This window comes from Exophiala oligosperma (assembly GCF_000835515.1).
Source record: "Exophiala oligosperma strain CBS 72588 unplaced genomic scaffold supercont1.5, whole genome shotgun sequence".
Classification (NCBI taxonomy): Eukaryota; Fungi; Ascomycota; class Eurotiomycetes; order Chaetothyriales; family Herpotrichiellaceae; genus Exophiala; species Exophiala oligosperma.
This window is the reverse complement of record NW_015622822.1, coordinates 422,474-448,647: the sequence shown is the minus strand read 5'-3', so window position 1 is coordinate 448,647 and position 26,174 is coordinate 422,474. Positions and strand designations below refer to the sequence as shown.

General features: G+C 51.6%; 9 protein-coding genes across 9 annotated transcripts; 4 read left to right on the top strand and 5 right to left on the bottom strand.

The window, feature by feature from the left end:
- Positions 1-559: 559 nt before the first annotated feature.
- On the bottom strand, positions 560-1,826 carry PV06_05548 (uncharacterized protein; the record flags this gene model as incomplete). Its single annotated transcript, XM_016406566.1, has 4 exons — positions 560-1,141; positions 1,200-1,315; positions 1,373-1,663; positions 1,718-1,826. The coding sequence occupies 4 exons, from the start codon at positions 1,824-1,826 to the stop codon at positions 560-562; spliced, it is 1,098 nt and encodes a 365-aa protein (XP_016262170.1).
- A 1,771-nt stretch (positions 1,827-3,597) lies between these two features.
- On the bottom strand, positions 3,598-6,319 carry PV06_05547 (uncharacterized protein; the record flags this gene model as incomplete). Its single annotated transcript, XM_016406565.1, has 4 exons — positions 3,598-3,737; positions 3,797-5,747; positions 5,806-6,147; positions 6,209-6,319. The coding sequence occupies 4 exons, from the start codon at positions 6,317-6,319 to the stop codon at positions 3,598-3,600; spliced, it is 2,544 nt and encodes an 847-aa protein (XP_016262169.1).
- Positions 6,320-6,768: 449 nt separating this feature from the next.
- PV06_05546 (uncharacterized protein) lies at positions 6,769-7,720 on the bottom strand (the record flags this gene model as incomplete). Its single annotated transcript, XM_016406564.1, has 3 exons — positions 6,769-6,884; positions 6,998-7,273; positions 7,348-7,720. The coding sequence occupies 3 exons, from the start codon at positions 7,718-7,720 to the stop codon at positions 6,769-6,771; spliced, it is 765 nt and encodes a 254-aa protein (XP_016262168.1).
- Positions 7,721-7,824: 104 nt separating this feature from the next.
- On the top strand, positions 7,825-10,503 carry PV06_05545 (uncharacterized protein). Its single transcript, XM_016406563.1, has 6 exons — positions 7,825-8,510; positions 8,573-8,796; positions 8,856-9,068; positions 9,124-9,204; positions 9,258-10,037; positions 10,112-10,503. Exons 1-6 carry the CDS (start codon positions 8,309-8,311, stop codon positions 10,352-10,354), a joined length of 1,743 nt encoding a protein of 580 aa, XP_016262167.1. The 5' UTR covers positions 7,825-8,308; the 3' UTR covers positions 10,355-10,503.
- Positions 10,504-12,798: 2,295 nt separating this feature from the next.
- PV06_05544 (uncharacterized protein) lies at positions 12,799-14,483 on the top strand (the record flags this gene model as incomplete). Its single annotated transcript, XM_016406562.1, has 1 exon — positions 12,799-14,483. Exon 1 carries the CDS (start codon positions 12,861-12,863, stop codon positions 14,481-14,483), a length of 1,623 nt encoding a protein of 540 aa, XP_016262166.1. The 5' UTR covers positions 12,799-12,860.
- Positions 14,484-15,360: 877 nt separating this feature from the next.
- PV06_05543 (uncharacterized protein) lies at positions 15,361-17,730 on the bottom strand (the record flags this gene model as incomplete). Its single annotated transcript, XM_016406561.1, has 5 exons — positions 15,361-16,347; positions 16,403-16,654; positions 16,705-17,389; positions 17,443-17,562; positions 17,618-17,730. The coding sequence occupies 5 exons, from the start codon at positions 17,728-17,730 to the stop codon at positions 15,361-15,363; spliced, it is 2,157 nt and encodes a 718-aa protein (XP_016262165.1).
- Positions 17,731-20,673: 2,943 nt separating this feature from the next.
- On the top strand, positions 20,674-21,649 carry PV06_05542 (uncharacterized protein). The gene has a single exon (XM_016406560.1). It carries the CDS (start codon positions 20,776-20,778, stop codon positions 21,439-21,441), a length of 666 nt encoding a protein of 221 aa, XP_016262164.1. The 5' UTR covers positions 20,674-20,775; the 3' UTR covers positions 21,442-21,649.
- A 21-nt stretch (positions 21,650-21,670) lies between these two features.
- PV06_05541 (uncharacterized protein) lies at positions 21,671-23,622 on the bottom strand (the record flags this gene model as incomplete). Its single annotated transcript, XM_016406559.1, has 2 exons — positions 23,200-23,622; positions 21,671-23,144 (listed from the first exon to the last, which is right to left on the bottom strand). The coding sequence occupies exons 1-2, from the start codon at positions 23,604-23,606 to the stop codon at positions 21,671-21,673; spliced, it is 1,881 nt and encodes a 626-aa protein (XP_016262163.1). The 5' UTR covers positions 23,607-23,622.
- A 225-nt stretch (positions 23,623-23,847) lies between these two features.
- Positions 23,848-26,064, top strand: PV06_05540 (uncharacterized protein). The gene is made up of 3 exons (XM_016406558.1): positions 23,848-24,236; positions 24,286-25,155; positions 25,207-26,064. Exons 2-3 carry the CDS (start codon positions 24,299-24,301, stop codon positions 25,832-25,834), a joined length of 1,485 nt encoding a protein of 494 aa, XP_016262162.1. The 5' UTR covers positions 23,848-24,236; positions 24,286-24,298; the 3' UTR covers positions 25,835-26,064.
- Positions 26,065-26,174: the final 110 nt, after the last annotated feature.

Here is a 26,174-nt window from a genome sequence, read left to right as displayed (position 1 = left end):
TTGTACTTGCGTCAAATTCACGTCAGGCCGCATGATAACAGTGTGAGGGTGACTTCAGGCGCATATTGCATGGATGACAAGGTGAAAAGATGCAATGTGCTGAAGTAATCGGATGCGAGTCTCAAAATGGCAGAATGGAGTCAGCCGAGTTTGCGACCGGAATCTCCCAGGGAATCAAAGACGCGTTTGTCTCTGCTTATTTTGAAAAACAGCACCCGGCTAGAATAAAATCTCGCTCGAGTCCGGACGTGACGTAGCGGCAGTTGAGCGTATATCGTCTGGTTCCAGCAAAAGAAATGTGAGATATTGGACACCGAGCCAGATTTAACATGAATACCCGAGCCCGTTTTGTCTACTTGACATTCGAAGGATGAACTCGATGCTAAACTTTTTTTGGATGCACACGCTTCAGGGTTATGTCTTCGACGTGGTCCAATTTGGTCGGCAATGAAGACTGCATGTCGGCTGCTTCGTAACTCGAACATAGACACCTCAATACGAAAAGAAAGATAATGTCGAAATTACGAGCTTGTCACCATGGAGCCCGTCGGAATCTTCGTTAGGATGCTTGAACCGCGTTAAAATCGACGACGCAGCGACCACGTACTTGGCCAGCCCGAAGTTTAGCTACAGCATCGGGTAGCTGACTGATACTGTATGTCTCATACACAGGTCTCAGCAACCCCCTTGCGGCAAACTCAAGTACCTCTTTTGTATCTCTCAGCGAGCCTGTCAAAGTTCCGATAACCTTCAAGTTACGAAGGATCAGGAACATCGGATCATCACCCGCAAAAGCACTCCCAGAAGGTGGCATCCCGACACACATAATCTTACCCCCGACGCGAGCTATTTTGGTCGCCAGGGTGTACGCTGCAGGTGAACTTGCTGTCACAAATACAGCGTGCGCGCCCTCTCCGTCAGATATCTGAACCGCATCTCCTGCAATGTCTTTCGATGCTGTAAAGTCTATGAAGGCCTCGCAGCCGAGTTCAAGACACAGCTCCTTTTTTTCCTGTCCGCTGTCAATTCCAATCACTCTTGCTCCCATCGCCTTAGCAAGCTGTACGCCCATATGACCCACACCACCTCCCGCTCCAATGAAAGCAGCCCATTGTCCAGGACGAAGCCCAGACTCCACCATCTAGTGAAGGGGGTTGTTAATCTCAATGCTTTCCGCTAGCAAGAGGCAGCAAACATACCGATCTGTAAATTGTGGAGCCGCTGCACATAATTGGCCCCGCACAAAAGTCATCCACGCCGACCGGAATGCGCGTGGTATATTTTGCCGGACTGAGAATGTACTCTTGATATGTCCCTGCGAGGCAATCGTTAGTATTGAAAGGATATCCAGACATGACCAATTGCTATTTGCCTGGCACTTTCAACCCTGTCGGGATCGCTTGCGCGCAATGACATTCGAGAGAACTCAAACACAATTCGCAGCACATGCAGGTGTCCCACGTGGGCTTTACTCCGGCACGGTCGCCAATCTTCCACCCTGTGACACCATCGCCAATGGCAACTACCATCCCGGCACCCTCGTGTCCGGGAGACTTCACGCCATAATCTCCCATTCGCGGAAGTGGCAAATCTTCCAGCATATAATGGACGTCACTGTAACATATGCCAGTGACAGTCAGTTTGAGCAGGAGTTGACCCGTGCCTATGATAAACGTCAGTTTCCCATACTTTCATCCAGGGCAGCAATGAGATGCACCAGGCTGAGGGACCGGCACTTTTTCAACCTCCAAGACAAAATTTTTGCCGTGTCTCTTCACCACTCCAGCTTTACAATGGGACGGTACATCGGGACAGGATGCAACCATTGTCCCGGCGACAATGAGAAATAATAGACGAAGCAAGCGTTGTTCAAAGTTCTCCAAGATTGATTAGACCAGAGCCAGCGCGAAGATTAAAAGGCTGCTTGAGCTTTTGAGCTCTTGTGATTATCAAGTTAGTGTCCTCAGTCGGAGGGCGATCAACAATAGAATGTGCAGAGCCAGTCTCAAGGGAATGAGGGAGTGATCCGCCGGAAGAGATTGCTATATTCGGACTACCCGAATCCAAGTGAACTTCCTCGGCATGGACGTGCCTTTGTCATCAACGTTGATTACCTCAGGTCTTCTGTCACCTAAAGGGGTTTGGGATTTCTTACGCCGAATTTTTCAGAGGTTCCGTCATTATGTGTAGATTTCTCTGATAAAAGATCGCTTAGGACTCTTCTGAGCATGAAACAGCGTGGCTCATCTCAAACAGCCAAACCGTACCTTTGCAAAGTTGACAGACTCCATCGCGGACATCTGCCAACATCCTGTCACTCGTGCCTCGGATTCTAGAAGTCGCCCTTGTTGGCCGAAGCCGCATCCGGAGCCCAGCGAACCTACCTGCTTGTTGCTCTCGGAAGAAGACCACGAGTACTTGCAGTAGCAGTTTTAAGCTTACCGTAAAATTGCGGTAGAGGTTGATGCGGAGGCCCACATTGAAATTGAGGACGTTATTCAAGCACGGAGCCTAATTTCACCTCTCCGGCCTGGTGCCACCATAAATATCGTGACTTTGACAGATGTATTAGGCAGTCCTTTCGACAATCTGGAGCCTATTGCGCAGCAAGTAGGGTGTTGCCGACGTGGTTTACACGACATGGCCGGCTCAATGACGCCCCATTAACCCGCTCGAAGGGTGACAATGACCCCCATTATTTCGCCCGAAGGGTGACAGTGACCTAACCCTCCCGCTCGAAAGCATGACAGCCGCGCAGAATGGGCCGGACAACCCAGCTCCGATGTCAACGAAACTAACTTTCCAACGGATTCCGTCTGGAGCCACGGCTTGACCATTGTTAGACACCCATTGTTGGACGAGTGATCCCGGCGGGAGAAGCTGCGCCATGGCGGCACCGCCGGCTCTGCTGCGGCATGCAATTCCACTCGGACAAGTCATGCCCATGCAGTGATTGGCGTCTGAGGAGCCATATGCGGGAACTCCTATTCAGGTTGTCTCCACTGACGCATCTGAGGTATCATGACTCGAGCACAGATTCTGCGGGAAGGATGCTTTGATAACGTGCAATGCTGAGTCGTCTAACACTTTATCCATAAAACTGGCTTGATCGGAAGTGGATGATTTGGGTCTCCCAGCATTATGTTGAAGCATTGTGACATTTATGACTGTTCGTTGGCGACGCGCATCACCGACACCAAATTTGAAGAGCTTACGCGATTGCGATTTTGGCATCGACTGAAGGCGCCCAAAAATGGATAACGACTGGAAGATAATCGAGTCATTCTCGTGCAAAAAGCTTTGAAGTGAACTATTCTGCGCGGGTGTCGTGTATGGATCGACAATTTCGAAATTCGGATGATGAGATTGACCATCGAGTGCAACACTTGTGATGCATGTCGAATGCAGATTTGAGTCAATGTGTTGGGCAAAGTCGATTCATCACCGAGTGTACGGGGTCTCGGGAACGTTTTCTGGTTCGCAGCCGCTATTGAACCTCACACCTCTTTGCCAGCTGCCTTTCCCTACTCATCGTGCCCAACTCTTCTGCGAAAAGCTGCGCAATACTGATGGCCTCATGGAAGTCGCGTTTTGAGCTTAGTAGTTCAAGTTAAAATTATTTGGCGCCCAGATCCATGCCTGCTCTGGGTCCACTAAATAATCGTCGATGGATGGTTGATGATTAGAGTCAGTGTTCGTATTTCTGTTGATATCAGGAAAGGTGGACGACGCAATAGCTGAACGAAAAATTAGAATCAACTCCAGTAAGTCTTCTGTTCTAGGAGCGCTACTGTACCTGATTCAAAATCCAAGAGCGCTGCAGTCACGATTGGATCTTCAAAACACTCATAGTTCATAAGTTCAGGTCTGTCATCATCGTTGCTTCTCTGGCTTGCACTCTGCGTGGCCATTCCTGGATGGTGAAGGACCATCCGATTTAGATCAAGCTGACTGGTTTGAGGGGAAGGTTGTTGGAGTGAATGATTTTGGCTTATACTACCACCGTCTTCGGTCTGCATTGGGGTTGAAGTCGTCAACTCCTGACAGTATGTCCCACCAAATCGTGAATCGGATTTTGGTTGTAGCATTTTCTCCAGTTCTTTGGTCAAAACAAGTTTCGTCAATTTTTGTAACACCTCGAGACCTTGCGCAGCCAGTACTGACCTCCTCTTGAGGTCCATTTGCATTCCCAATAGTCGGTGAATGCCAATCTTGGACTCCTGAGAAGAAATGCTCAGTGGGTCTATACTAGCCAAAATACATAGAGCCACACCTGCAGTGAGGAGGTGACTGCCGATGAAAGCAACCGCATACGTGCCTGAGGCCAACCGAAAGATGGAAAAAGAACCGATCCGAGATGTCTCGAGTGCTGCATTTCGACAGGTAAGGAGTGAAGATTGGAACGGATCTGTGTTGGGTAATCGAGCAGGTACAGCGGGAATCGTTCCGTAGTCTGGTGTCGGCGGTGAGACCATTTTGTACGACAGCAGCGGCCTGTGTATCAGTATCCTTGCATTTTCATAGGCAAGCTTGAGAGCCAATGCTTGCAGCTGGAAAATGTAAGACTCAAGTTTCTCACCAGACGCACCAATATCTTCGTCTATTTCTGCGAGTGACTCATAGATCGGACCTTTCGGTGTGTCACTGCGAAGCTGCAGTCTAGATGGCAATTCGGATGCCCATCCACTGAGTCTGTTGTCCAACTCAGTCACCTTCTCAACGAGCACCTGCAAGCGAGAGGCATGGTCTCCAGCGCCCGAGATCCATCCATTTGGGGAGTTTCGGTTCACACCGTAAAGCTCCGTTAAGGCGGCTCGAATAAGGATGGATAATCTGGACATGAAGTACTTGTACGACAGCAGGGTAGTCTCGCAGCTCAAAGGCTCGTTGAATGAACGTGGATTCTTAGACATTGCCGGTTTAGCTGAAGCATCCAAGAATTCGACATCACAATCCGCATCCAATATACTGTGCGGGTGGCCATAAAGCATGGAGCAGAAAGTTTCAATTTCGTAAACAGCCCACCAGCATCGCTTGCGGACCTCGTTTGACCTGCGAGGTTTTGATGTTCCTGAGGCTGGGGTGCTCGCGGTCAGCGGTAGCCGTCGATGTAGATTGAGTGCCTGTGCGATCCGTAAGGCGCAACCACATATTGGCCAAGCCAGTCCAGGATCACCATGATATAGAAAATAGCTCCCAAGTAATATGCAAGTTTGCACCGCTTCTAATGAGCCAAGAGAGACAACATCAAGAACTCTTGTCCGTAGCGTGGAAAAAATTTTGTCCTGCAAGATCTGCGCATCAACCTTCAAATGAGATAAAAGTTGAAGTCGATACTCGCCGATATATTGGAGAGCGAGAGCCATGACAGCGAGAAGCGTACTGGTAAATCCAACTTCGCCTTGTTTGACAGTGACCGGAACTTGTGAATCTCTGTACAACTGTGCAAATCTATGGCGGAACTCATCTTGGTGGAAGACCAGCAGAAACCAATGAACTCGGTCAAAATATGTGTCCACGAGGAGATCTGCCACCTCCCGTGACGGAAGGCAAGCGACGAGATCTACTGCGAAGTGATGAAGGGGTTTGGCGAATGAAGTTTTGACACTGCCTGCGGTGCAGAAACCGACACTGTCTCTGGATCCGGTCACGAGAGTGTCAGAATGTTCAGGTTCCTCGACTTGTGTCCCAGAGAAAGCCGAAACCATTCTAGCCTCGGGAGACCGAGAATCGTGGTAGTGAAATGCCTACAAATATGAGTTGGCAAGACGTGCAAGACGTGCAAAACACCATAGGGCATGGTACCTTTTCCACTAAGTCCATTGTGGAACTTGAGTTCCATAATTCTTGCTCGTTCAAGACGGTATCATGAGACCCTGCTTGTTTTCCAATGGAGGGAGTGGCTCTGTCCGTGTGTTCATCTTCACCCTCCGGCATCGAATTTTCTAACCCCAGGTGCACTGCAGGCATAGATCGCATTTGCGCAGTTCGACTGCGTTTCATTCCAGCCCTAGTGGCTAGGTCTGGTTCCTCTAAGGCGGCTTCCAGCATTTCATTGTGCACATCCGACCGCCATGGATCAGGGCGAGTAGGGAGACATTCAACGTTCGCTCGTGCACAGAGAGTGCAGGGGCGGTGTGTGTCACACTGTAGTCAGGGTCAGGGTATTGTCAACCTGAAAGAAGATTGCAGAGGAGTGGAAACACACTTTCAACTTCTGTCGCCGACAACGCTGACATGCATGACGAACCTTCCTTTGTCCTGAACCGCACTCTGTTCGAAATCGCAGCCTGCCTTCGGCCTTACGACTTGTTGACATCGGGAATGAAGAAACCTAGAGTTTGACTTGCGCCGTCGGGTAGTCACCCTCGAACTCCGTTGTGGGAAGTTTCCCTAATCTGTTGAGTACATGGGTGGTTATGTACAAGGCTCGATAATATATAAAGCACTTAGCACTGGGCAACTTTCTCTCGGTCCAACGGGTCCGTCTAGATATGCCCGTCCAGAACCGGAGACCAATAGACGCTGCTTTAAAAGGGCCTTTTTTTCGTATTTTCCACTGGTCTAATAAAAAAGGGCAATGACACCACGGTTGGAGCGAGTCGTAACATCATTCTTATCATTGTTCTTCTTCATTTAATAACATTTATAGAAGTCTTTGATTGTATAATAATCTTTACATAATCTCTTGTTCTTCTCAACCTTCTTCTCGGCAAACTTCTTTTGTTGAAATTTACACCCAGTCACCAAGTCCAGCTTGGGTGTTTCTTAATGTAGGAGCATCCCCCCATCCATGCGGTAATTGCTTCCCGATACCATCTTTGCATCGTCGCTAGCCAGAAACAAAAACAGTTTCGCCACCTCTGAAGGCTCCAAGGTTCTTCCTGCTGTTGAGTTAGCCAGAAATTCTCTTGCGAACTTTGTCTGTTCCTGCCCTTCCCACCTCTCCCACAAAAACGACGTCAACAGAGAAAGGGGTGCCGTGACTTTCACTTACCTACGGTAGTGGCCTTGACCCGCTCCTCAAGATCTCCCCAGAGGGTGACCAACGGAGTCGCTACAAAGCTCGGCGACACGGTATTGACTCTTATTTTGTGTTTGGCGTATTCCTGCGCGGCGGTGACGGACAAGGCGCGGACGGCAAATTTCGACATGTTGTAAGCGGATAACTCTCCGTACGCGGCTTCGCTGGCGAGACTGGCGGTTATGATGATGCTGCCGCCATTTCCTAGACTCTTCATCTTCTCCGCTGCGTACTTGACTCCCAAGAATGCTGGGATATGTCAATTTCAGTTCTGAATCTGAGAATTTTGCGATATACTGGGAGGATGGATTAGGTTTACTTACGGCCACGGGCGTTGATGCGCATCAGGCGGTCGTACTCCTCAGCATTTGTGTCTACGATGGGCTTTATGAAACCGATACCAGCGTTGAGCACGACGATATCGAGTCCTCCCAGCTCCGTCACACCCTTTTCCACAAAGGCTATCACAGACTCCTCGTCCGCCACATCTGCATTATGGAAGGTGTATGAGCCGGAATCGAAACCATCGGCCTGCAGCTGCGACTTTGCTGATTCGATGTTCTTGTCGGAAAAGTCAACCGCGAGGACTTTGGCACCCTCGGAGAGGAAGAGCTGTGTGACGGCCAGCCCAATGCCACTAGCGGCACCGGTCACAACGGCTGTTTTGCCCGCCAGTCGACCCGTTTGCTGAGACATAGTAGAGATCATTCTTGGAAGGTGTAATGCGAAGGCATGCCGGATGACTGGAATTCGCATGGCTCGCGCGTCTATAAGATGTTTGAATGCGCCGTCAACAAGGTTCGGCACCAGAGACCGAAGTTCCGATCGGCTCCTCCGATTTATGCTTTGACGGAACGTGGCCGAATACTCCTCGAGGCTATGAGACGTGGCTGTCAATACCAAGAGACCAATCCAAGCGGCGCTTCGGGGTTCGGTCGTGTTTTCTCCAGCCGTTCCCAGGTTCCATTGCTTGGCTACCCCTGACGGGGCCTCCTTCCCCACGTCCTATCTCTCCGCCTTGCAGCTCGCCTGATATAGAGACCGAGAGGCTCCTCACCTCAATCAAAAGACATATAATCTGACGGCGTCCCTTCCGCTCCACGTTCACAAACACGGCCCAGGTGAACCTAGACTGTTGGTTCGGGATGGCTGTCTCCTCCACAGATCCCCAGTCTTTGGTTGCCAAGATCCTCGACCCCGGACCACGCGCAATCTAGTTCCGCTCTTGGGTCGGCCCATGTGCAATCTACATGTTTTGATATCTAAGCGACGAACAAGCTACATATGCCCATGGGTTTCACGTTTGTCTTAGACGACAACCTAACACGCAACACTCCGACCAACATATTTCCTCTGTTTCAAAGCTATACCATGTCACCAAACGTGGAACACCAATTCTCGGTAACGGGCGAGGCTGACGCCCGCCATGAGATTGAGGAAACAGTGCACACAGTGCTCTACCCAGGCACTGAGGTGATGACTGATGGTATGTCGAGGTCTTCTCATATGATTCGAGGCAAGATTCACAGACTGACTGTCCTTTCTTAGTCGGCGGCCTACATTTCAAGCACGCTGGAAAGAGCGTTCTGGTCCCCCAGCCCTCAGACGATCCTTCTGACCCTCTCAATTGGAGTGTTTGGTGGAAGATGGTCATTATGGCCGGCATGTGCATAACGACTTTCAACTGGACAGTCGGCCCCTTGGCCATCTCTTCCCAAGTGCCGTACTACGTGGCAGAATGGGACAGTTCGCTGCCAGATGTAATCCAATTTGTAAGCCCGGCGTCTATTCCTGTAGACAATTCTGGCTGTACTGACTCTATGATCCATAGGTCGGTGTCAGTATCCTCGTGCTTGGATTCTCAAATTTTTTCTGGGTCCCAATCGGCCGGGCCTACGGTCGTCGCCCGATGGCCCTCATGGCAAACCTAATGAATATCGCTTCTATGATCTGGAGGGCCCAGGCTAAATCATATGGCTCGTTCATGGGTGCTTGTGTTGTCACTGGAATTGCCTGCGGGCCCTCAGAGACGTTGCCGGGAATGGTAAGACTCCAACGCTCAAAAGCCTTTTGAGTGGATTTGCTGACATGAATTCAAGTTGGTAACAGACGTCATGTTCCTACATCAGAGAGGGTTCTACATGAGCTTGTACCTGTGGATTGCATGGAGTGGCACCTTGGTAAGAGAACCTTTGCCAAGATTGCCAGGCCATGATCACTGACCTAGAAATAGATTGGACCCGTCATTGCCGGAGTCATGTCCGACAGATACGGCTGGAGAAGCTTCTGGTGGCTCTGCACTGCCATCGCCGTATTCTCGCTACTCTTCCAGGTATTTCTCATGCCGGAGACAAGGTGGGGAGAGCGTCATGTCGGAATCGCACACGATGTTGTCGCTGAGCCCTCAGGATTCGATGCCACAGAAGGCAAGACCGATATCAGGCTCGAAGAGGCAGCCCAGCAGTCGACCAATGTCAACGAAGTCGTCATCAGACTGACAGGAAAGCCCTCCAAGGCCCAATTTTCTCCGTGGGGAAAATTCGATAAGACTAATGCGGCAGGCATCTTTCCAGCTCTCATCATGCCGTTCCGTCTGTTTGCGTATCCAATCGTCGTGTGGTCGAGTTTCGTCTTCTCTTGGGCGGCATCAATGCTGGTAATTATCAACGTCACTCAGTCCCAGGCGTTCGCAGGACCGCCTTGGAACATGTCGGCCACGGATGTCGGCTACACGAACTTTGGCGCTATCGTTGGTGTCGCCCTGTCCCTTGTCGTCGCAGGCCCGCTGAGTGACTGGGTGTCAGCCTTCCTGACCCGGCGAAACAAGGGTATCAGAGAGCCCGAAATGAGACTGTTGGCACTCTTTCCCTTCGCCGTGAGCTGTCTTCTGGGCGGCATACTAGTCGCCGTTGGTTACCAACATCAATGGAGCTGGCGGGCGATCGTCATCGGTGGTTACAGTCTTCTCGGCCTGGTTATTCCTGCCCTGTCCGCTATATCACTAACATACGCAGTAAGAGTGCCTATTCTCTCCCCAAAATCTCCTGATCTTACCCAAGATCCACAAACTGACACTTGTGAAACCAGATCGACTGCTACAAGCCTGTAGCTGGCGAGATCCTTGTCGCCGCCACAATGGTCAAGAATCTGTGGGCATATGGTATGACCAGGTTCTTCAACAATTGGATTGTCGACGCGGGGTACGTCACGCCGATCATGACAGACACTGCGCTGGCGATATTTTTTGCCGGGCTGGCGATCCCACTGTACTTCGTGGGTAAGTGGCTTAGAGGTTGGACTAAGGATAGCCCGGCGCATCGTGAGATTTGATTGCGACCGGCGGCGGTGGTGGGTGAACTGAAGCTGCCTAGGAAGATGACTGGAAATCGGGACTGGGAGTTTACATGGAAGGCAGAGCGCCTTAAGCTATGAGTGTGGTCAATGTCATAGTATGCTAGCTATTATTGATTAGTGAAAATGGTTAATGAGGTTTAGGAGAGCCTGGTTGTATATGATCTTGCTGCTTCTGGAAGCATTGATACCAACTGCCGGTAGTTCGAATCTATCTTTCCAGTCGGAATTTACCTGGAGACTACTAAGCAGCCAAGAAATCCTCAAGGACCTGATCACATTGACAATAGATGAATTTTATCTGGTTAACAGAGACCGAGGATTATCACAGGTTCTCTTAGTCTGTATCGAAAGACGTACAAGGATGACTCTTTCTGCTCTAGTGGCGTATGCATGATCAGCACTCAGACGTCGAACATGTCTCTTCCAGAGAGTACCACACTATCTACATGACATTTCCTCAAGGCTCCTGGCCGCAGAACCTCAGTTGAAAGCAATCCCACCGTCCACAAGTAGACTCTACAATCACACAACCATCTCGTCAGCTACATATTGTTCCAGCTGCATATCCAGCGATAGAAAATAAGGAATGAAAAAAACAACGTACCTGACCCGTGACCCAATCCGAGTCCGGCCCTGACAAGAAGCTCACCACGTTGGCGACGTCTTCGGGAACGGATACCCTGCCAAGCGTGGTCATCGAGAGCGCCGTGGCTTCCATGTGGCTCTGATTTTCTTGCTTTGGGGCGCCAACTTCTTCCATTTTGTCCTCAAGAACCTGTATGTAAGGTTGGTCAGTATTGACTGAGCTGAAATTTTGTTGGAGGAAATGAGTGACGGGGAGGAAATTGACCTTCCACATTGGTGTTCCTACGATCCCAGGGGCGTAGCAGTTGACCTAGACCGTGATTTAACATAGATCCGTACAAGTCCACCATGGCAGGATACTCACATTGATAGTCTTCTCATGGCCCTTTGACAAGGTGCCCAGTTCCACAGCAAAAGTCTGGAAACAGCCAGCTAATCAGCACTCACTTGTACATCCACCTTGTCGTAGATTCTATCTCTCCCAAATTGTCTCACCTGGACCAACCCCCTTACAGCCCACTTCGAAGCCGTATACGCCGACACAAACGACATAGGCTTGAACGCGGCGATACTCGACGCCGCCACAAGTTTGCCTCCCTTCTGCTGCTCAACCATCTTCTTCCCCGCAACAGCAAAACAGTTAAACACGCCCGCAACATTCACGTCCAGAATCTGCTGGACATGCTCCTCGGTCATGTCGAAGATTCCATTCGCGTGCCCCAGGCCCGCGTTCGCCACCATGACCTGCAGTGGTAAGTCCAGCTGCTCCGTCGCCTCGTCGACGAGGGCTTGGACTTCGGAGCGCTTGGTCACATCTGCGGCGATGCCGAGGGCCCTGCCACCTGAGGCGTCGATCTCGGAGGCCACGGCGTCGATCTGGGCTTGTTTGCTGGCGACATCGTTGATTATTACGGCAAAGCCATCGCGTGAAAGGCGCATGGCCATTGCTTTGCCTAGGCCTTGCGAGGAGCCCGTTATGATGGCCACCCCTTTGGTCATGGTGGGTATTCTAGGATGTTGCCGGGCTGACTGTCTGGCCTCCTTCAAGCGGGGGGCGGTGGAATAGTTCGCTGACGGGGGGGTGTTATACCATCCCTCGACGGGGGGCCTTGCTACGACATATACCTGCGGAAATGCTGTGCTCATGACGGAAGGCCATTCATGGGTCAGTGGCATAACCCACCCATCCTAGAATCAGCGCACCCGGGGCAGCTGATTCCCCATGAGTTCACTCCGAAGAACACTCTAGTCGATTGCCACTTCAATCTCCCAGAGGAGCCAACGTCGTCATCCACATAGGCACGGTAAAAACATGCCTTCGACATGGCAAGCCAGAGGTCGGGATTTCGGTCGCCAGCGCCGAGATTCCGGGCCAAGACTCTCTGCAAGCTTAATCGGGAATCTGGTAGAGCCACACCATAAGCCTCCAGCACCCACTGCATCCCGAACCGATCCAACAACAGCTGCGGAGGGTTTTCCGCAGAACCCTTGGTCGACCTATCAGCCATTGGGCTTGTGAAGCCTGTACGCCCCTCGAAGCATCAGGCCAGCGCATAGACTCGGGCTGGAAAACGGGGACCAATAGCGAAGAGAGGGGCATCTTCCAGTGGTGTATCTGAGGAAAGCTGGCGACCTCGAAGAGGAATCTCACAAGGCCGCCGCGATTCCGAGGGTTTCCATAGCGATGAATAGCAGAGGAGAGAGACATAAGAGCGAGGAAGGGACGACAGGCCGCCCGCTGCCTACCGTTGAGAAGGAGCTGTAAGTGTCTGCCGAGCTATAGACTTTCCCATCATCCATCTTTCAAGCTCGATAGTCCGCGGCTGAAGCTGGTCAAGACATCCCCAACTCTACCTGCCAATTCGATTCTACAATCATTTAGCCACACTTGTTCAGAATGGTGCTCCGCTACTATGACGCCGTAATCGTCGGCGCCGGCATGAGCGGCATCTACCAAGCTCACCGACTGCTCCAACTTGGCTTCACGGTCAAAGTGCTCGACAACGCCGACGGGCCTGGAGGCACATGGTGGTGGAACCGTTACCCAGGCGCCATGAGCGACACCCACTCCCCTCTATACCGATACTCCTGGGACAAGGAGGACCTGCAGACATATGCCTGGTCGCACAACTATCTCGACAGCAAAGAATGCCTGGCATACCTGAACCACGTCGTCGACCGGCACGACTTGCGGCGCTGCATGCAGTTCAACACCCAGGTGCTCTCGATGAAGTGGGACGAAGAGGATTACCTGTGGAGCGTACACACAAGCGACGGGGTCTTCACGGCCCGCTACGTCGTGTCCGCGCTGGGCCTTCTCAGTCAGCCGAACTGGCCCAGCATCCCAGGCCGCGACAGCTTTCGAGGCGAACTGTATCACACGGCGCGGTGGCCGGAAACGTACGACTTCGCCAATAAAAAGATCGGCGTCATCGGCAACGGGTCCACGGGCGTACAGCTCATCACGACGATAGCGCCAAAAGTCGGCTCGCTGCTCTCGTTCCAGAGAACGCCGCAGTACAGCATCCCCGCGATGCGTCGCGCCGTGACCAGCGAGGAGCGCGACGAGGTCAACCGGACGTACGACGAGCTGTGGAGCCGTGCACGCACGTCCTTCGCCGGCGCGGGCTTCGTCGAGTCCACGGTCAAAGCCTTCGACGTGACCGCGCAGGAGCGAGAGCGCATCTACCAGGAATGCTGGGACCAAGGTAGCGGGATCCGTTTCCTGCTGGGCGCTTTTGCCGACCTGGCCACCGACGAGGCCGCCAACGAAACCGCCTGCGAGTTCATCCGGTCCAAGATCGCGCAGATTGTCCGGGACCCCGAGAAGCGGCGCAAGTTGACACCCAAGACGCTGTACAACCGCCGTCCGCTGTGCGACACGGGCTACTACGAGGCCTTTAACCGCGAGAATGTCGACATCGTCGATGTCAGAGAGAACCCCATCGCCGAGATCACGGCTACAGGGGCTAGACTGGCCGATGGCACGTTCCACCCCCTCGACGTGCTGATCTGCGCGACCGGCTTCAACGCCTTCGACGGCGCGTATCGCAAGCTGCACATCGAAGGCCGCAACGGCGTCTCCCTCAACGAGCAATGGCGCGACGGCCCCACCACGAACATGGGCGTCGCATGCCACGGCTTCCCCAACCTCTTCATGGTGCTGGGCCCGAAATCTCCACTGGCGAACGTTCCGCCCATGGTCGAGGCGCACGTCGACTTCATCACCGCGGCCATCGAACACGTCGAAGCCTTGCGTCGCCCAGGGACCAAACAGGAGACTGGCCCGGGAAAGAAAGTCGCCATGCAGTCGACGCAGAAGGGCGACGAAGAGTGGGGCACGCTGTGCGATTCCATCAGTGACAAAATGATTTTCAAGAGCGCGGAGTCGTACTTTTACGGCGGCAACGTCGAGGGCAAAGTCCGGTCGACGTTGGTTTTCTTTGGTGGGATGGGTGCATTTGGACAGAAGCTGAGCGAGTCTGCCGATAGCGGGTTTCCTTCGTTTGAAATTGTCTAAATACCCAGAGTATAGACTTGAATTGAATTGAAGTCATCTACGGAAGCTCGCCGCTCATATCGTCCTATTCCCGCCCTCGCCTCGGTCGTCATGCTCACTACGTAATACGTAACCTCCCTTCGCCTTTGACCTCCTGACAGCGCTCTAGGCGTACTCAGGCGTCTACCCCCGATTTCCTGCCTATCTTCCACCTCCTACACGGGTATCCCAGGTTCCTGGTTTCCGAAGTTTTAGAGTTTGTCTGTCGCGTGATGATCAGAACTTCAACGACCGGTGTAGCGGTGGTCCAAGATACTTGAGGCCCGGTTGCTATCAGCACCAGTTCCCTCGACAGGACTCGGCATCTGGCCCACCACTTGCGCTTGTTATGTTTGCCAATTAATTTCCGGGCCCTGCGGAGCATTTGATGCAGTCGACTATCAATTTCTCTCCAAGCCTTTCCCAATAGTAGTCCAGATACTCTGGTTGCATCGACCAAGGATCAGCTCTCCTTGACTGGAGTCGACGATGGCAACTATTCCAGGCCAGACTCGCTAACCTTACTCGTCACTACGAGATAGTTCAAGCAGCTACGTCCGGGTATTCTCGTCAGCCGGGCAGGACGCTTGAGGTGGGAAACAATTGGACCTTGGTGAACTCTCTGAACGAGTATCATTTCGTCGACATGGCGGGGGGGGACTGGCTTAGATTTCATACCTTGGTTATCTCCCCCTCATGCCGTAGGGGAGCCCTCTGCCAAACATTTACCTAGTAGTAGGCCTACTTGGTAGTCTCCGAAGAAGTGAAGATTACATAGTATTTCTCTTTGCATAAAACAAGTAGCAGCTCTTCTAATGGAAGAGTCGCTCTAGAGCGACAGAAGCATATGTCGATTATGCTAGAACACCGACCTGGCACTTGGAAGAAAGTTTTGAGGGGCTTGGAACGGCGGAGGCTGGGACCAATGTTGCTCGGCCGTTAAGAGTTGTGGCGATGCTGCCATCTGTCCGAATCTTGAGGGATCGATAGCTTGGTAAAGGTCCGAGAGTTCCGAACTCAAGATGCTTCCGTTAAAAGTGGCGTAATCGCCCATGAAGAAACCGGACCCTTCGTAGGCGATGGAATTTCCAGCCACCGCCGTCGCTCCTGTGCTGGGTATCAGACGGGCGGTGTGTAAGTCTACGTCATTGCTGGCGAGGCCAGACTCGGACCTCTCCTTTGAAGCTCGCTCCTCTCTTGAGTGACCTGAATGGGTCGGGGCCTCCATGTACGGAAGGGGAAGAACACCTGTATCAGGACCGATCACCTTCAAATGTTTGATCATCTTCCATAGCTTTCTGGCGATGTTGGACTTTGCGGATGCGCCTCCAATAAGATTGAGAGCCATGTGGAACTCTTCGCGACAATACTCGTAGAACTGGGCTTTGGCATGATAGACGGCTAGTAAGATCACCGTCAGGGCTGAATACAGGAAGTAGTTGAAGCAGGCTGCATGGGAGCTGTAGACCGCAGACGTTGTACGCAACCTGTCCAGCAGGTTGATGGTGTCCTTTGCGAGGTCGACAGCGGTTCTCGCACTGCTGGGTGCCGCTGTTATTGAGGCTGGTGTGAAGAGGAGTGTCCTGTGGATGAGCATGCGTAATTGATTCCTTCGCAGACAGTTGAGAATTCGGAGCCGATTGCGCGCAGGAGAAAGGCCTTCCAGAACGAGATCCTCGTTACGATCGACTCTCAGTTCCGGCTCGAGGGAATCGTACCACTGCAGCACCTGGTACGTGAGAAAAGCTGTCTCATCACTTTTTCCTATTGTCGAGGTCTTTAAGATTTTGTACCCGATCCGTGAATAGGAGATCATGCTTGCAAAGATATCTGAACGCGAATCGTTCTGTGAAATAAAAGGTTAGCGCTACCGGAAACAGCCCGGTCATCAAGCGACATACCGGCTCTGGAAGGCCAGGGTCGATGTCATCTTCTTGTATGGCGAATGGAAGTCCCGTGCCAAAACTCCAGCGTCTGTCCAAGCAGTAGATGCTCCAAAAGAGTCGGTTTGCTCTTTCTCGATCTTCTGCACTCGTAAAGGTAGCAAATGGTGGGTCTCGAAGGTGAAAGCCTTTCTCGAGGGCGATTCTTGCAGCCAGGCCAATCGTCCGCCAAGCGAGGACCTCCTCGTCTCGATAAAACTGGTAGAGGCTCTTAAGAATCTTGATCAGTAGCGACTCTCTCAATTTGCGTAGGAACGTACCATCAGTGTCAGAATCTCCATGAGAGGAATATCGGCAGCAACACCAGAAGGACGATGATCGATTTCGGACTCCAATTCGTCCATCAAGGCTGAGCCGAGAGCATTTGAGCCACGGCTTCCAATCACTAAAGCAATCGCCAGTACCATCTCCAAGTTGCTAAAAAGTCTGCTTAAGGATTGATCCAGCTTGTAGGGCCGCCAATTTGCAGCCTGATTTGAAGCGCTGACGCTATGGTAGAACCGGGCTGCGAAATGTCGAAGGCTTTCGATGTCAATAAACGGATAAACCGATCCGCATTCGTCGTCGTAGGTATCGATCAGGCGCATTGCCTCGGCTTGGGAGAGTGAAAGAAGTGGATGACATGTCACCGCCCTACTAGCCGATGGTGGTGCAGACTCTCCCCATGCATTGCCCATCGCACTGGCGGCCGGAAGTGATGTCGTGGCCGCTGATTCAAACGACGCCGAGGTCTTTGTCCCATCACTCTCCAGACTCTCGGGATACATTGGCGATTGATTTCCTTGGAAATGCGAGGCTGGTAGCAGCGAAGGGGGCGGCGATAACAAGGCAGATATAGGGAGAGCTTCTGTTGTGGAACCGTTTGTTGGCAGGGGTTCTCGAGACACGAGTAGGCTGACCTGTTGTTGAAGGATGCTGAGCTGTGCTCTAAGTTCGTCCATTTCTCTATGTCATATCAGAATGTTGCAACATGCTCGCTGTCAGAAGATCCAACGCACTGAGAGGGCTGTGCTTGGGTAGGTGGTTTCTTCGTGTATACGCAATCTGTCTCGGAGCGATTGCAGTGGTGGCATGGTGTCTCTCCTGAGCACTTGACCTTTCTGCGTTTGCATTCTTTGCTGGGATGTGTCAGCGGTCAATAGCAACAGCGAACACTCGAGAGATGTTACTGACCACGCCCTCGCAGCGTACCGCGAGCGCCGATACTGTAACTTTGCCGCAGCTCCGTCTCTTCCGATTGATGTGGACTCCTCGAATTCGGGGCTCTGGGTGTTTGAATGGGTCATTGTTGAATCTGGCGGACCAAATAATGAAGATGCTTAAGGCGCTGTCCCTACGGAGTAGATGTAAGTACTTTGGAGCTTGCCAGCCACCAGAGAAAGGTGCGGAAATGGCTCCAGATGCACCGGTCAGCCTCGACCGAATACCTGGAGATCTTCCAATTGCTAAGCCAAGACAAGGTAACTAAAGGGGGGTCGCATGGGGGATGTGCCGAGGTGAGGCGGGGGATCTGGGCCGTCCTGTTCGCGGTCCATTAGTCTGGCGTGAGAATGCGGAATTTTCTCCGATGCGAACTTTCATTTTCTTATGGCAAGGAGATGGATGTATTTGGTTATCGATCAGCTGGATCGTTTCATTAAAGCCATCTCTTTTGCTTATGTGCCATGCTTTCCTCCCACACGATTGCAATATTTCCATTTGCTTGCTTCACCAGAAGACTCGATAGACTGCTTTTGCTTGTTTCTCCTGTTCGTAGGGTGCAAGTCGGTCTGCGATGGCGTGGTGGGAGAATCGAGTGAGGTTCGAAGAGTCAACAGTGGCTTTTAAAGAATGTTGTTGATCAGAATTGAGGTTGCTTGTCCCATGAACAGAGCACTAGAAGTAGTTAGGTTTTGATAACGAAAATCACGCTTTGAGCAATGAGATGAAAGAGGTCTCTTGAACAGGAGTAGACGGGGAGCACCAGGTGCACTTAGGGCGTGGCGTGTCTGTAACTCGACAACAACAACCTCGAACTCAAAGATACTCCTGGCAAGTAGAGACTCTTTCCTGGACTGCGCTGCAATGCTCTCAGCGTTGCTTCGATGTCTGTTCTGTTGAGGTCCTCGTTCACTCGTAACCTTAAGGCTGTGTGGCAGCTTAGTGCTCGACCCTCGTACAGATCAATTCTCGCAAAACTTGATTGTTTGTATGCCTGTGTAGATATAGATAACTACCAATCAGAGCACCCTTGGCAGCACCCTCTGCTGTTCAATGCAAAAATGGGGTGAGTAGATACTATCTGCCAACCATAGATGAGGTACTCGGTTTGTTGTTGATGAACTTCATCAAACTGGCTGACCGGTAGATCATGACGACCGCCCAAAGCGCAATGTGTTAGCTAACATAGAAAGAGATACTGAATGATCCTTAAGGACCCCGAGTGGCCTAGCGCCTGCGAGGACTAAAGACCTCACCTCTACGTCCAATCCTAATGTCAAAAGCACCCAGTGGTCCTCCTCCAAGCTCGAGAAAGGAAGTTGGCGACCGCCCTTCCCCTACGCAAGAAATGCCTTGGTAGCTCAATTCGAGTCACTTTTGAGTCTTGAAAAGACTCTATCAGTCCACGACAAAGAAGAGTAGCAATAACAATAGCAATAGTAACGATAACATCATCAACCGCCGCCGCCATCATCATTACTCCTGCCTATCCGCCTCGCAACTCCCATTGAAAAGACATCCTCCTCTGACACAACTCCTCCTACCACCTTGGCGAGGGCCGTCCTCACCCCCCAAGAAACGTCTCTGTACAGCCAGCGATGACGTCGGCGCCACCCGGGGCGCGCAGGCGTAACTTTTTTTAGTCCTCTTGAGGCAATCGCAATAGAGTGTGAGAAGTCCTCGGATAAGTGGTATATCCCTGCAAGCTAGAAACAAAATAATATTGAAAGGAGCCAAAAGAAAATGCTGTGGGAACAATCTGGGTTCTGTATATAGCAAAACGAATCTTCTCTATATATAATATCACCAATCACGATTAAATTATAAATCCAAATTTCAAAAGCGAGATACTAGGATCTCTTGATTTGGCTTAGTATTTCATTGACATCATGATCTCAGAGGTGCGCGCAAGGTTGTCGAGCGTCTGCATTCCAGATGTAAATTACCGGCGAGGATTGCTGCGAGTCTCGATGCATAACCTCCAACATGAAAGGGAAAGCAGTTTCCTTCTACACAGACTTGGCGTGAAAGTTCACAGCAGTCTCATTCTCGACAATAATTGATGTTGAAACGAGCTGAGACGTCACAACCTCGACAATGGTGGCCGGATATCTGTGGGGGAAGCACATGGTGCACTCAACTCTTCTAGAAGTACAGTACTACTTGCACGTAGAGACTCTTTCACGGCTCACGCTATGACACTCGCAACTCTTCTGTGATCTCTCTATCGACGGTCCTCTTTCGCCAGTAACCTCTCGTTGACATTCGCAGCTTGGTCGCCCCTGTCTTTATCTCTACAACATGTATGATTCTATCTCATTAGATGAACAACAAAGTGCGAAGCCCTACACATCAACCATTCTGCTCCCTTCATAACCGCCAAAGACGTCAGAAGTGAGTCTTGAACAAAACACGATCTTTATATCTTCTGCGAGCAGCGTTGTCTAGTCTTGAATAATCAAGTCATTATGGCAAATGATACGGAACAAAAAGACATTTAGCGCTGCCTAGACTAGGAAAACATTAAGCCATTCGAAATTGCAACTGAGTGTGGTGATGTTCTCAGAAGGATCGTTGATAACAAGCAACATTCTCTCTTTTTCTTGGATCGGATCGTATTCGAAACAAATGATCCAGGATTAGAAGTAGGAGTCCATAATTCTCGAGAATGAAACCAGGGACAGCTCCACGTTCCAGGGTCAGAGCTCGCTCGAGCATTGGCTTTGATTTCGCTAGACCAGGACTGGGGATCTCTTTCGACGTGGAAGCGGCATGTTAGAGTGAGGGTTGAATGTTGGGAAATAATTTTTGTATGGAAGGACAATAAAATGAGTCTTGATCCGAGTATTTGTGATAGCGACATGATCAGTATGAAATCAGCTACGAACAGACTTGTAGGTAGTCGACGGCGTTTCAAAAAGAGGTCTCGGGGTCAAGGCTCAAAAACGCAGCCGCCGAAGGTGTTGTTGCAACCATCACGACAACGTTAAAGTGCGACGAAGGCGACGTCACTTTCACTCCCACTTTTCCACCTTTTGCGCAGGCTCTGCCTTTTTGTACTTCTTCATCCATCTCAGTCACCCTTCCCAAGAACCACACTCCTCACACTTTCTGATCAGTATACACGAACAATGCGGCGCACGATCCTCATAGCCAGTTTCTTCTCGTCACTCACCCTATCCGCCGCCATCTCTCCATTCAACCTCTTCCGCGACCTCCAAACCCAAGATCATCAGGTCCAAGTCTCACCACAACAACAACAAATCCCAATGAACCCAGGGCCCTTTCAGCCGCCCGAGGATCCTCCCTCCACAGGCGACAGTGGCGACCCGAGCGACTCTACGCTATCCATCTCCGACATCCTCCCTCAAACCCGCAAGATCAACATCTTTGCCTCCCTCACCCGCGACATCTCCTCAGTGACGGGACGGCTGGAGTCGACCAAACCTTCGGACAACACGACCCTCCTCGCCCCGCTCAACAGCGCCATGCAGGCCTTGCCGCGGAAACCGTGGGAGGACCGACCCGGCGACGACTCCGGCGTCAGCGCAGCCCGGAACGAGGACAAGGCCGCTCAGAACCTGGCGCGGTTCGTGGAAGAGCACGTCGTGCCGACGAGCCCGTGGAAGGAGGGCCATGCCAACAAGATCAAGACCCTGGGCGGGCAGGAATTGTGGTGGGAGCAACAAGACGGTCATAAGGTCATCATGCCCGGACGTCTCGAGGTCGACGGTGTCGTCGGACGGGTAGGCAACGGTGAGATTTGGGCCGTCAAGGGCGTTGTCAATTATGCTTGAGACGAGACAAGACAAGAACCCCCGACGAAGGTATATGTACTATGTACAATGTGACGAGATGTGATGATTGAAATGAATTGGAACCGGGGACCAGAAAGAATGGAGGCTATATGATGACTAGGACAAGGATTATGAATTGAACTTTTTCGTGCTTCTATGTACAAATTTAAAAGATTAACTACTCCAAAACATAACCTTCCACTTCAAACAAGTCTCTGGTTTCCCTTTCTCACTTGTTCTTCTTTTGTGGTGTGGCAGATCGCTGCTCTCGGGACGGAGACGGCGACGACAATGACGAAGCCTGTGTCTCTGCTGCCGCTTCTTGTTTCTCGGGTAAATGACCGTCGAGCAAACCACTCTCACTAATCAATTTCCAAAAACACCAGAGGTAACATATCCCGAACGCAACAGCGCCAACGCAAGAGTTGACCACCACCCACAAATCGGGCTTGTCTTCCGGTGGCGAAGCGAAAGCGGCGAGGAGGTGCCAGAAGGCCATGACAATGTAGGTTTGAAAATGCAGAATCTTGGTCGGCGTGCGCAGTTCGTCCGCCGCGAGAGGGCGACCGGGCACGTTCGGTCGATCCGGGTCGTAATACGCGTTCACGCTGGTTGGTGGGAGTCCGAGCAAGTAGGACCACAAAAGGGTCATGACGACGTACGGCGTTCGCAGACCGTCCCTCTTGAGCAAAGGGTACATGGTCCACATCCCCAGTATGTTCGCCCAACCGATCCATGCTCGGTATTCCTTGCTCAGACCTTGCTTCCCGGCGAGTAAGAGCGTCATGGGGAGTAAAGGAAGCAGGACCGACTTTTCGTGGACCTGGAATGAGAACAGAAAGAACCCCCACGCCGAAGCTGCGAGGGCGTATGGGAGGAGTGACTTTTTAGGGACAGCGCCGATGACGAGCATGGGCCCGAGGATGGACGCGAGTGTCGCCATGGCCGAAAGGCGAGAGAGTTCGACGACTCCTTCGAGCTTGCGGAGTTTGTAGAAGGTGTTGGCGAAGCACCAGAAATTGGCAACCTTGTCTTCAAAGAGACCACGGGCGAACGGGAACATGCGGTGGACGACTTGGGTGAGCTGAAGAAGGATCATGCCCAAGGGGTTATCGGGGTCGGTTGGGACTTTGAGGCCGACCAACAGTGGCGGTGGGGGAAATGATCCGGACGGGACGGTCGTGTAGGAACTGTCATACAACGAACCCAGCAATAAAGGTGCAAAGAGGACTGCGAAAGCGAGGATCGTGATCAGTCCGATCAAGATCAGTCGACCTAGTCGGATTGAAGGTGTGAAGCATGATCCGAGCAGGTAAGCAAAAATTACTGGTGAATAGTATAGAGCCATCTGCTTGAATCCTAAAGCCGCGACGAAGAAGATGCACGCCCACAGAGGTCTGCTTGCGTAGATACTGGACAGAGATGCCACTACGAAGCCGAGCATGACTGTGTTATACTGGAAGTGGCCATGGTCGATCAGGATTGTGGCTGGCTGCATTAGGATGGCGACGAGGGCGATTGACGATGCGGTGGTTCCCACTCTTTGAGCTCGGCTGAAGCGACGAAGAAATATGACCAATGCCGGGACATAGACGAGATATTCGGAAACGATGACTGTCGCGCGCATGAAGACCTTGAGATCCTCAGATTCCAGTCCACGAGACGCATCGAGAGCGAACCAGTCTTGACTGAACAACGAGCCACTTTGTTCGTTAGCTCGACCTCGTGCAGCGCAAAATACTCCATCAAGACACTTACATCTTGCCACATAGCCAACTATGATATGCTGTCAAAGGTGGATAGTCAAGTCCCCAGTATGGCAGGTCGTAGAAATACCATTTTGAAACTGGTAGATGTGTGGTGATTTCCATCCAGTGCCGTTGAGCTTCGAAGTCTCCGTGCATGGGAGGCTGTTGGTAGCCTGAATGACCCCATAGACCGACACTCCATCTGAAGAGTCCAACGATCATGAGGATCAAAGGTAGGAGGACCCATTGAGATGTCGTGCCTCGAGCTGGCCATAGGAATGCCACGAGAGGAAACTCAGGGGCGACGACATTGTCTTCTGAGGTGAACTTGACAATGTCTATAATTGTTGCGCTCCGAGTTAGAGGGGGTTGCTTCCTCTTCTTACGAGGTCTATGGGCGTTAGCAGGGCTCGACATTGCGTGGATATGTAGGGAACTGTCAGAGTGAAGCTCCAAAATCTCAGAGAGGCCGTATATGCAATCGTATGCTAACTACGCTACGATTCCAATGTTCCGCCCAATGGGATGATACGGTGAACTAAAAGTACGCTGTAGTGCAATAATCCCAGCCACTCAACATTCGCTGCCTCTCCACCGATAAGAGGACGCTAAGATAAGGTGAAATTTTTCCAAATTTCTGGCTGTCCATAAGAGAAGACCCTTCTCCGCCATTTCTCACCAGAGATTTTTTTTCATCCTCTTCAACTACTTTTTCCATCTCCGTATTCCATAGTTGGCATCTTATCGAGGGCATCATCTTGAGGTCTATCGAGGGCTCTGTGGGTTTTGATACCGAGGGCAGTCCAAACATTTGTTGCAGGTCTTGCTTGTCTATTCCTGCTGACCAGGTTCCCCGTCCGACTTTCCATCTCGAGGGCTTGCGCGCTTAGCAGAAGATCTTTTCTGCCAGTCATTTGCCAACACATTTGACTCTTGAGGTCGAGGGCTCTGATTCACTTTGTGGGTTGAGGGTTTTATCACACAAGTAACATTTTTGCCGTATTGCACAGAGGTTTCGAGGGACGAACTCATTACCGAGGGTTTCAGGTTTGCACAAAATTCTTGTCTCATCAACTACTTTACTAACCTCAACAAGTTTCATCATCATCATGTCCAAATCAACCAAGTCAAAGTCAGCGCCCGGCGCCAAGGCCTCCAAATCCGATGTCTTGAGCAAGGTCAAGGGTGCCGCTGTCACCAAGCCCGCTCAAAGCGACAAGAGCAAGAGCAAGGAGATCGCTAAGAAGGTTGCCGCTAAAGAGGACAAGAGATCCAAGAAGGTTCCAGTCAAGGAGCCAACACCAGAGTCTAGCTCCGACGAGGAGGAGGAAGACAGCGAGTCAGAAGAATCCGCTTCTGAAGAAGAAAGCGAATCCGAGTCTGAAGTCGAGACCAAGAAGACCAAGAAGACCAACGGAGCTAAGGTCGCCCCCAAGGATGCTTCCAGCGATGAAGAGTCCAGCGACGAGTCTGCTTCTGAAGAGTCCGACTCCGAAGACGAGGCTCCCAAGACCAATGGCTCTGCCAAAGCCGCCGTGAAGGCTGCTGAGGACTCTGACGACAGTGACGAGTCTTCTGAAGAAGAAAGTGACGAAGAGGAAGAAGCTGCTCCTAAGACAAACGGTACCAAGCCTGCCAAGGCCGAGTCCGAGGACAGCGATGAGGAAGACAGTGATGCTTCCAGTGGAAGCGAAGAGGGCAGTGACGAGTCTTCTGAGGACGAGAGCGATGAAGAAGAGGAGGTTGAGAAGAAGTCTGCCAAGCGCAAGGCCGAGGACACCGAGTCGCCTGCCGCTAAGAAGACCAAGGTTGAGACCACCGACGCAAACACCAACAGTCCCAACTTGTTCGTCGGTAACCTCTCATGGAATGTCGATGAGGAATGGCTCCGCTCCGAGTTTGAGTCCTTTGGCGAGCTCAGCGGTGTTCGTTTGATGACTGACCGCCAGACTGGCCGATCCAAAGGGTGAGACACACTTCTACTTCAATTTTGTGTGCACAGACTAACGTGCTATAGATTTGGCTATGTTGAATTCGTCAATGCTGCCGACGCCGCTAAGGCTCAGACTGAGAAGCATGGTGCTGATCTCGACGGTCGTGCCTTAAACGTTGACTTTGCCAACGCTCGTCCTGACGCTGGCCAGAAGCAAGACAACCGACGCAAGTCTTATGGTGACCAAGTCAGTGAACCTTCGGACACTCTCTTCCTCGGCAACCTCTCTTTCGACTGCACTCAGGAGGATGTCACCGACGCTTTCGGTCCTCATGGCACTGTCCTAGGCATCCGTCTCCCTACTGATCGTGAGACCGGTGCTCCCAAGGGCTTTGGCTACGTCACCTTTGCTTCGATCGAAGAAGCTCAAGCTGCTCTCGAGGCTATGCAAGGTGGCTACATCAAGAGCCGACCCGTCCGTCTTGACTACAGCCAACCTCGCCAACAAAATGATTCTCCTGCTCGTGGTGGATTCGGCGGTCGTGGTGGTGGCCGTGGCGGCTTCGGAGGACGTGGAGGTCGTGGCGGTGGTCGCGGTGACTTCGGCGGTCGTGGCGGACGAGGTGGTCGTGGTGGTGCTCGAGGCGGTCGTGGTGGTAGCTACAACCGTGGCGGCTTCGGAGACTTCTCTGGCACCAAGGTCACCTTCTAAGTTGATCGCATTAGATCAGTGGTGTTGTATCGACTATCGACGTTCATTGTCTGCAGGATACCCATGGGCACTACTCCGTACTCGAATGACTGATTGGATTCGACGTCGAGTCTGATCATTTTCCATTGTATCGGCTGGGGAGTTGCAAGGTAAATATGCTTTACGAACAAAAAAAGTTGGTCCTTTTGTTGTAATTTTCATATGCAATTCACATTGATGTCGCTCTTTAATCTTCTTTGTTCGATGTTTTTGAATACATGATCAAATTGTACTCGTATAGGAATAGTTTAGGTATGGGGCTCCGTCGGGGCCACAGGAACGTCAGCAGCGAAATCGGGCA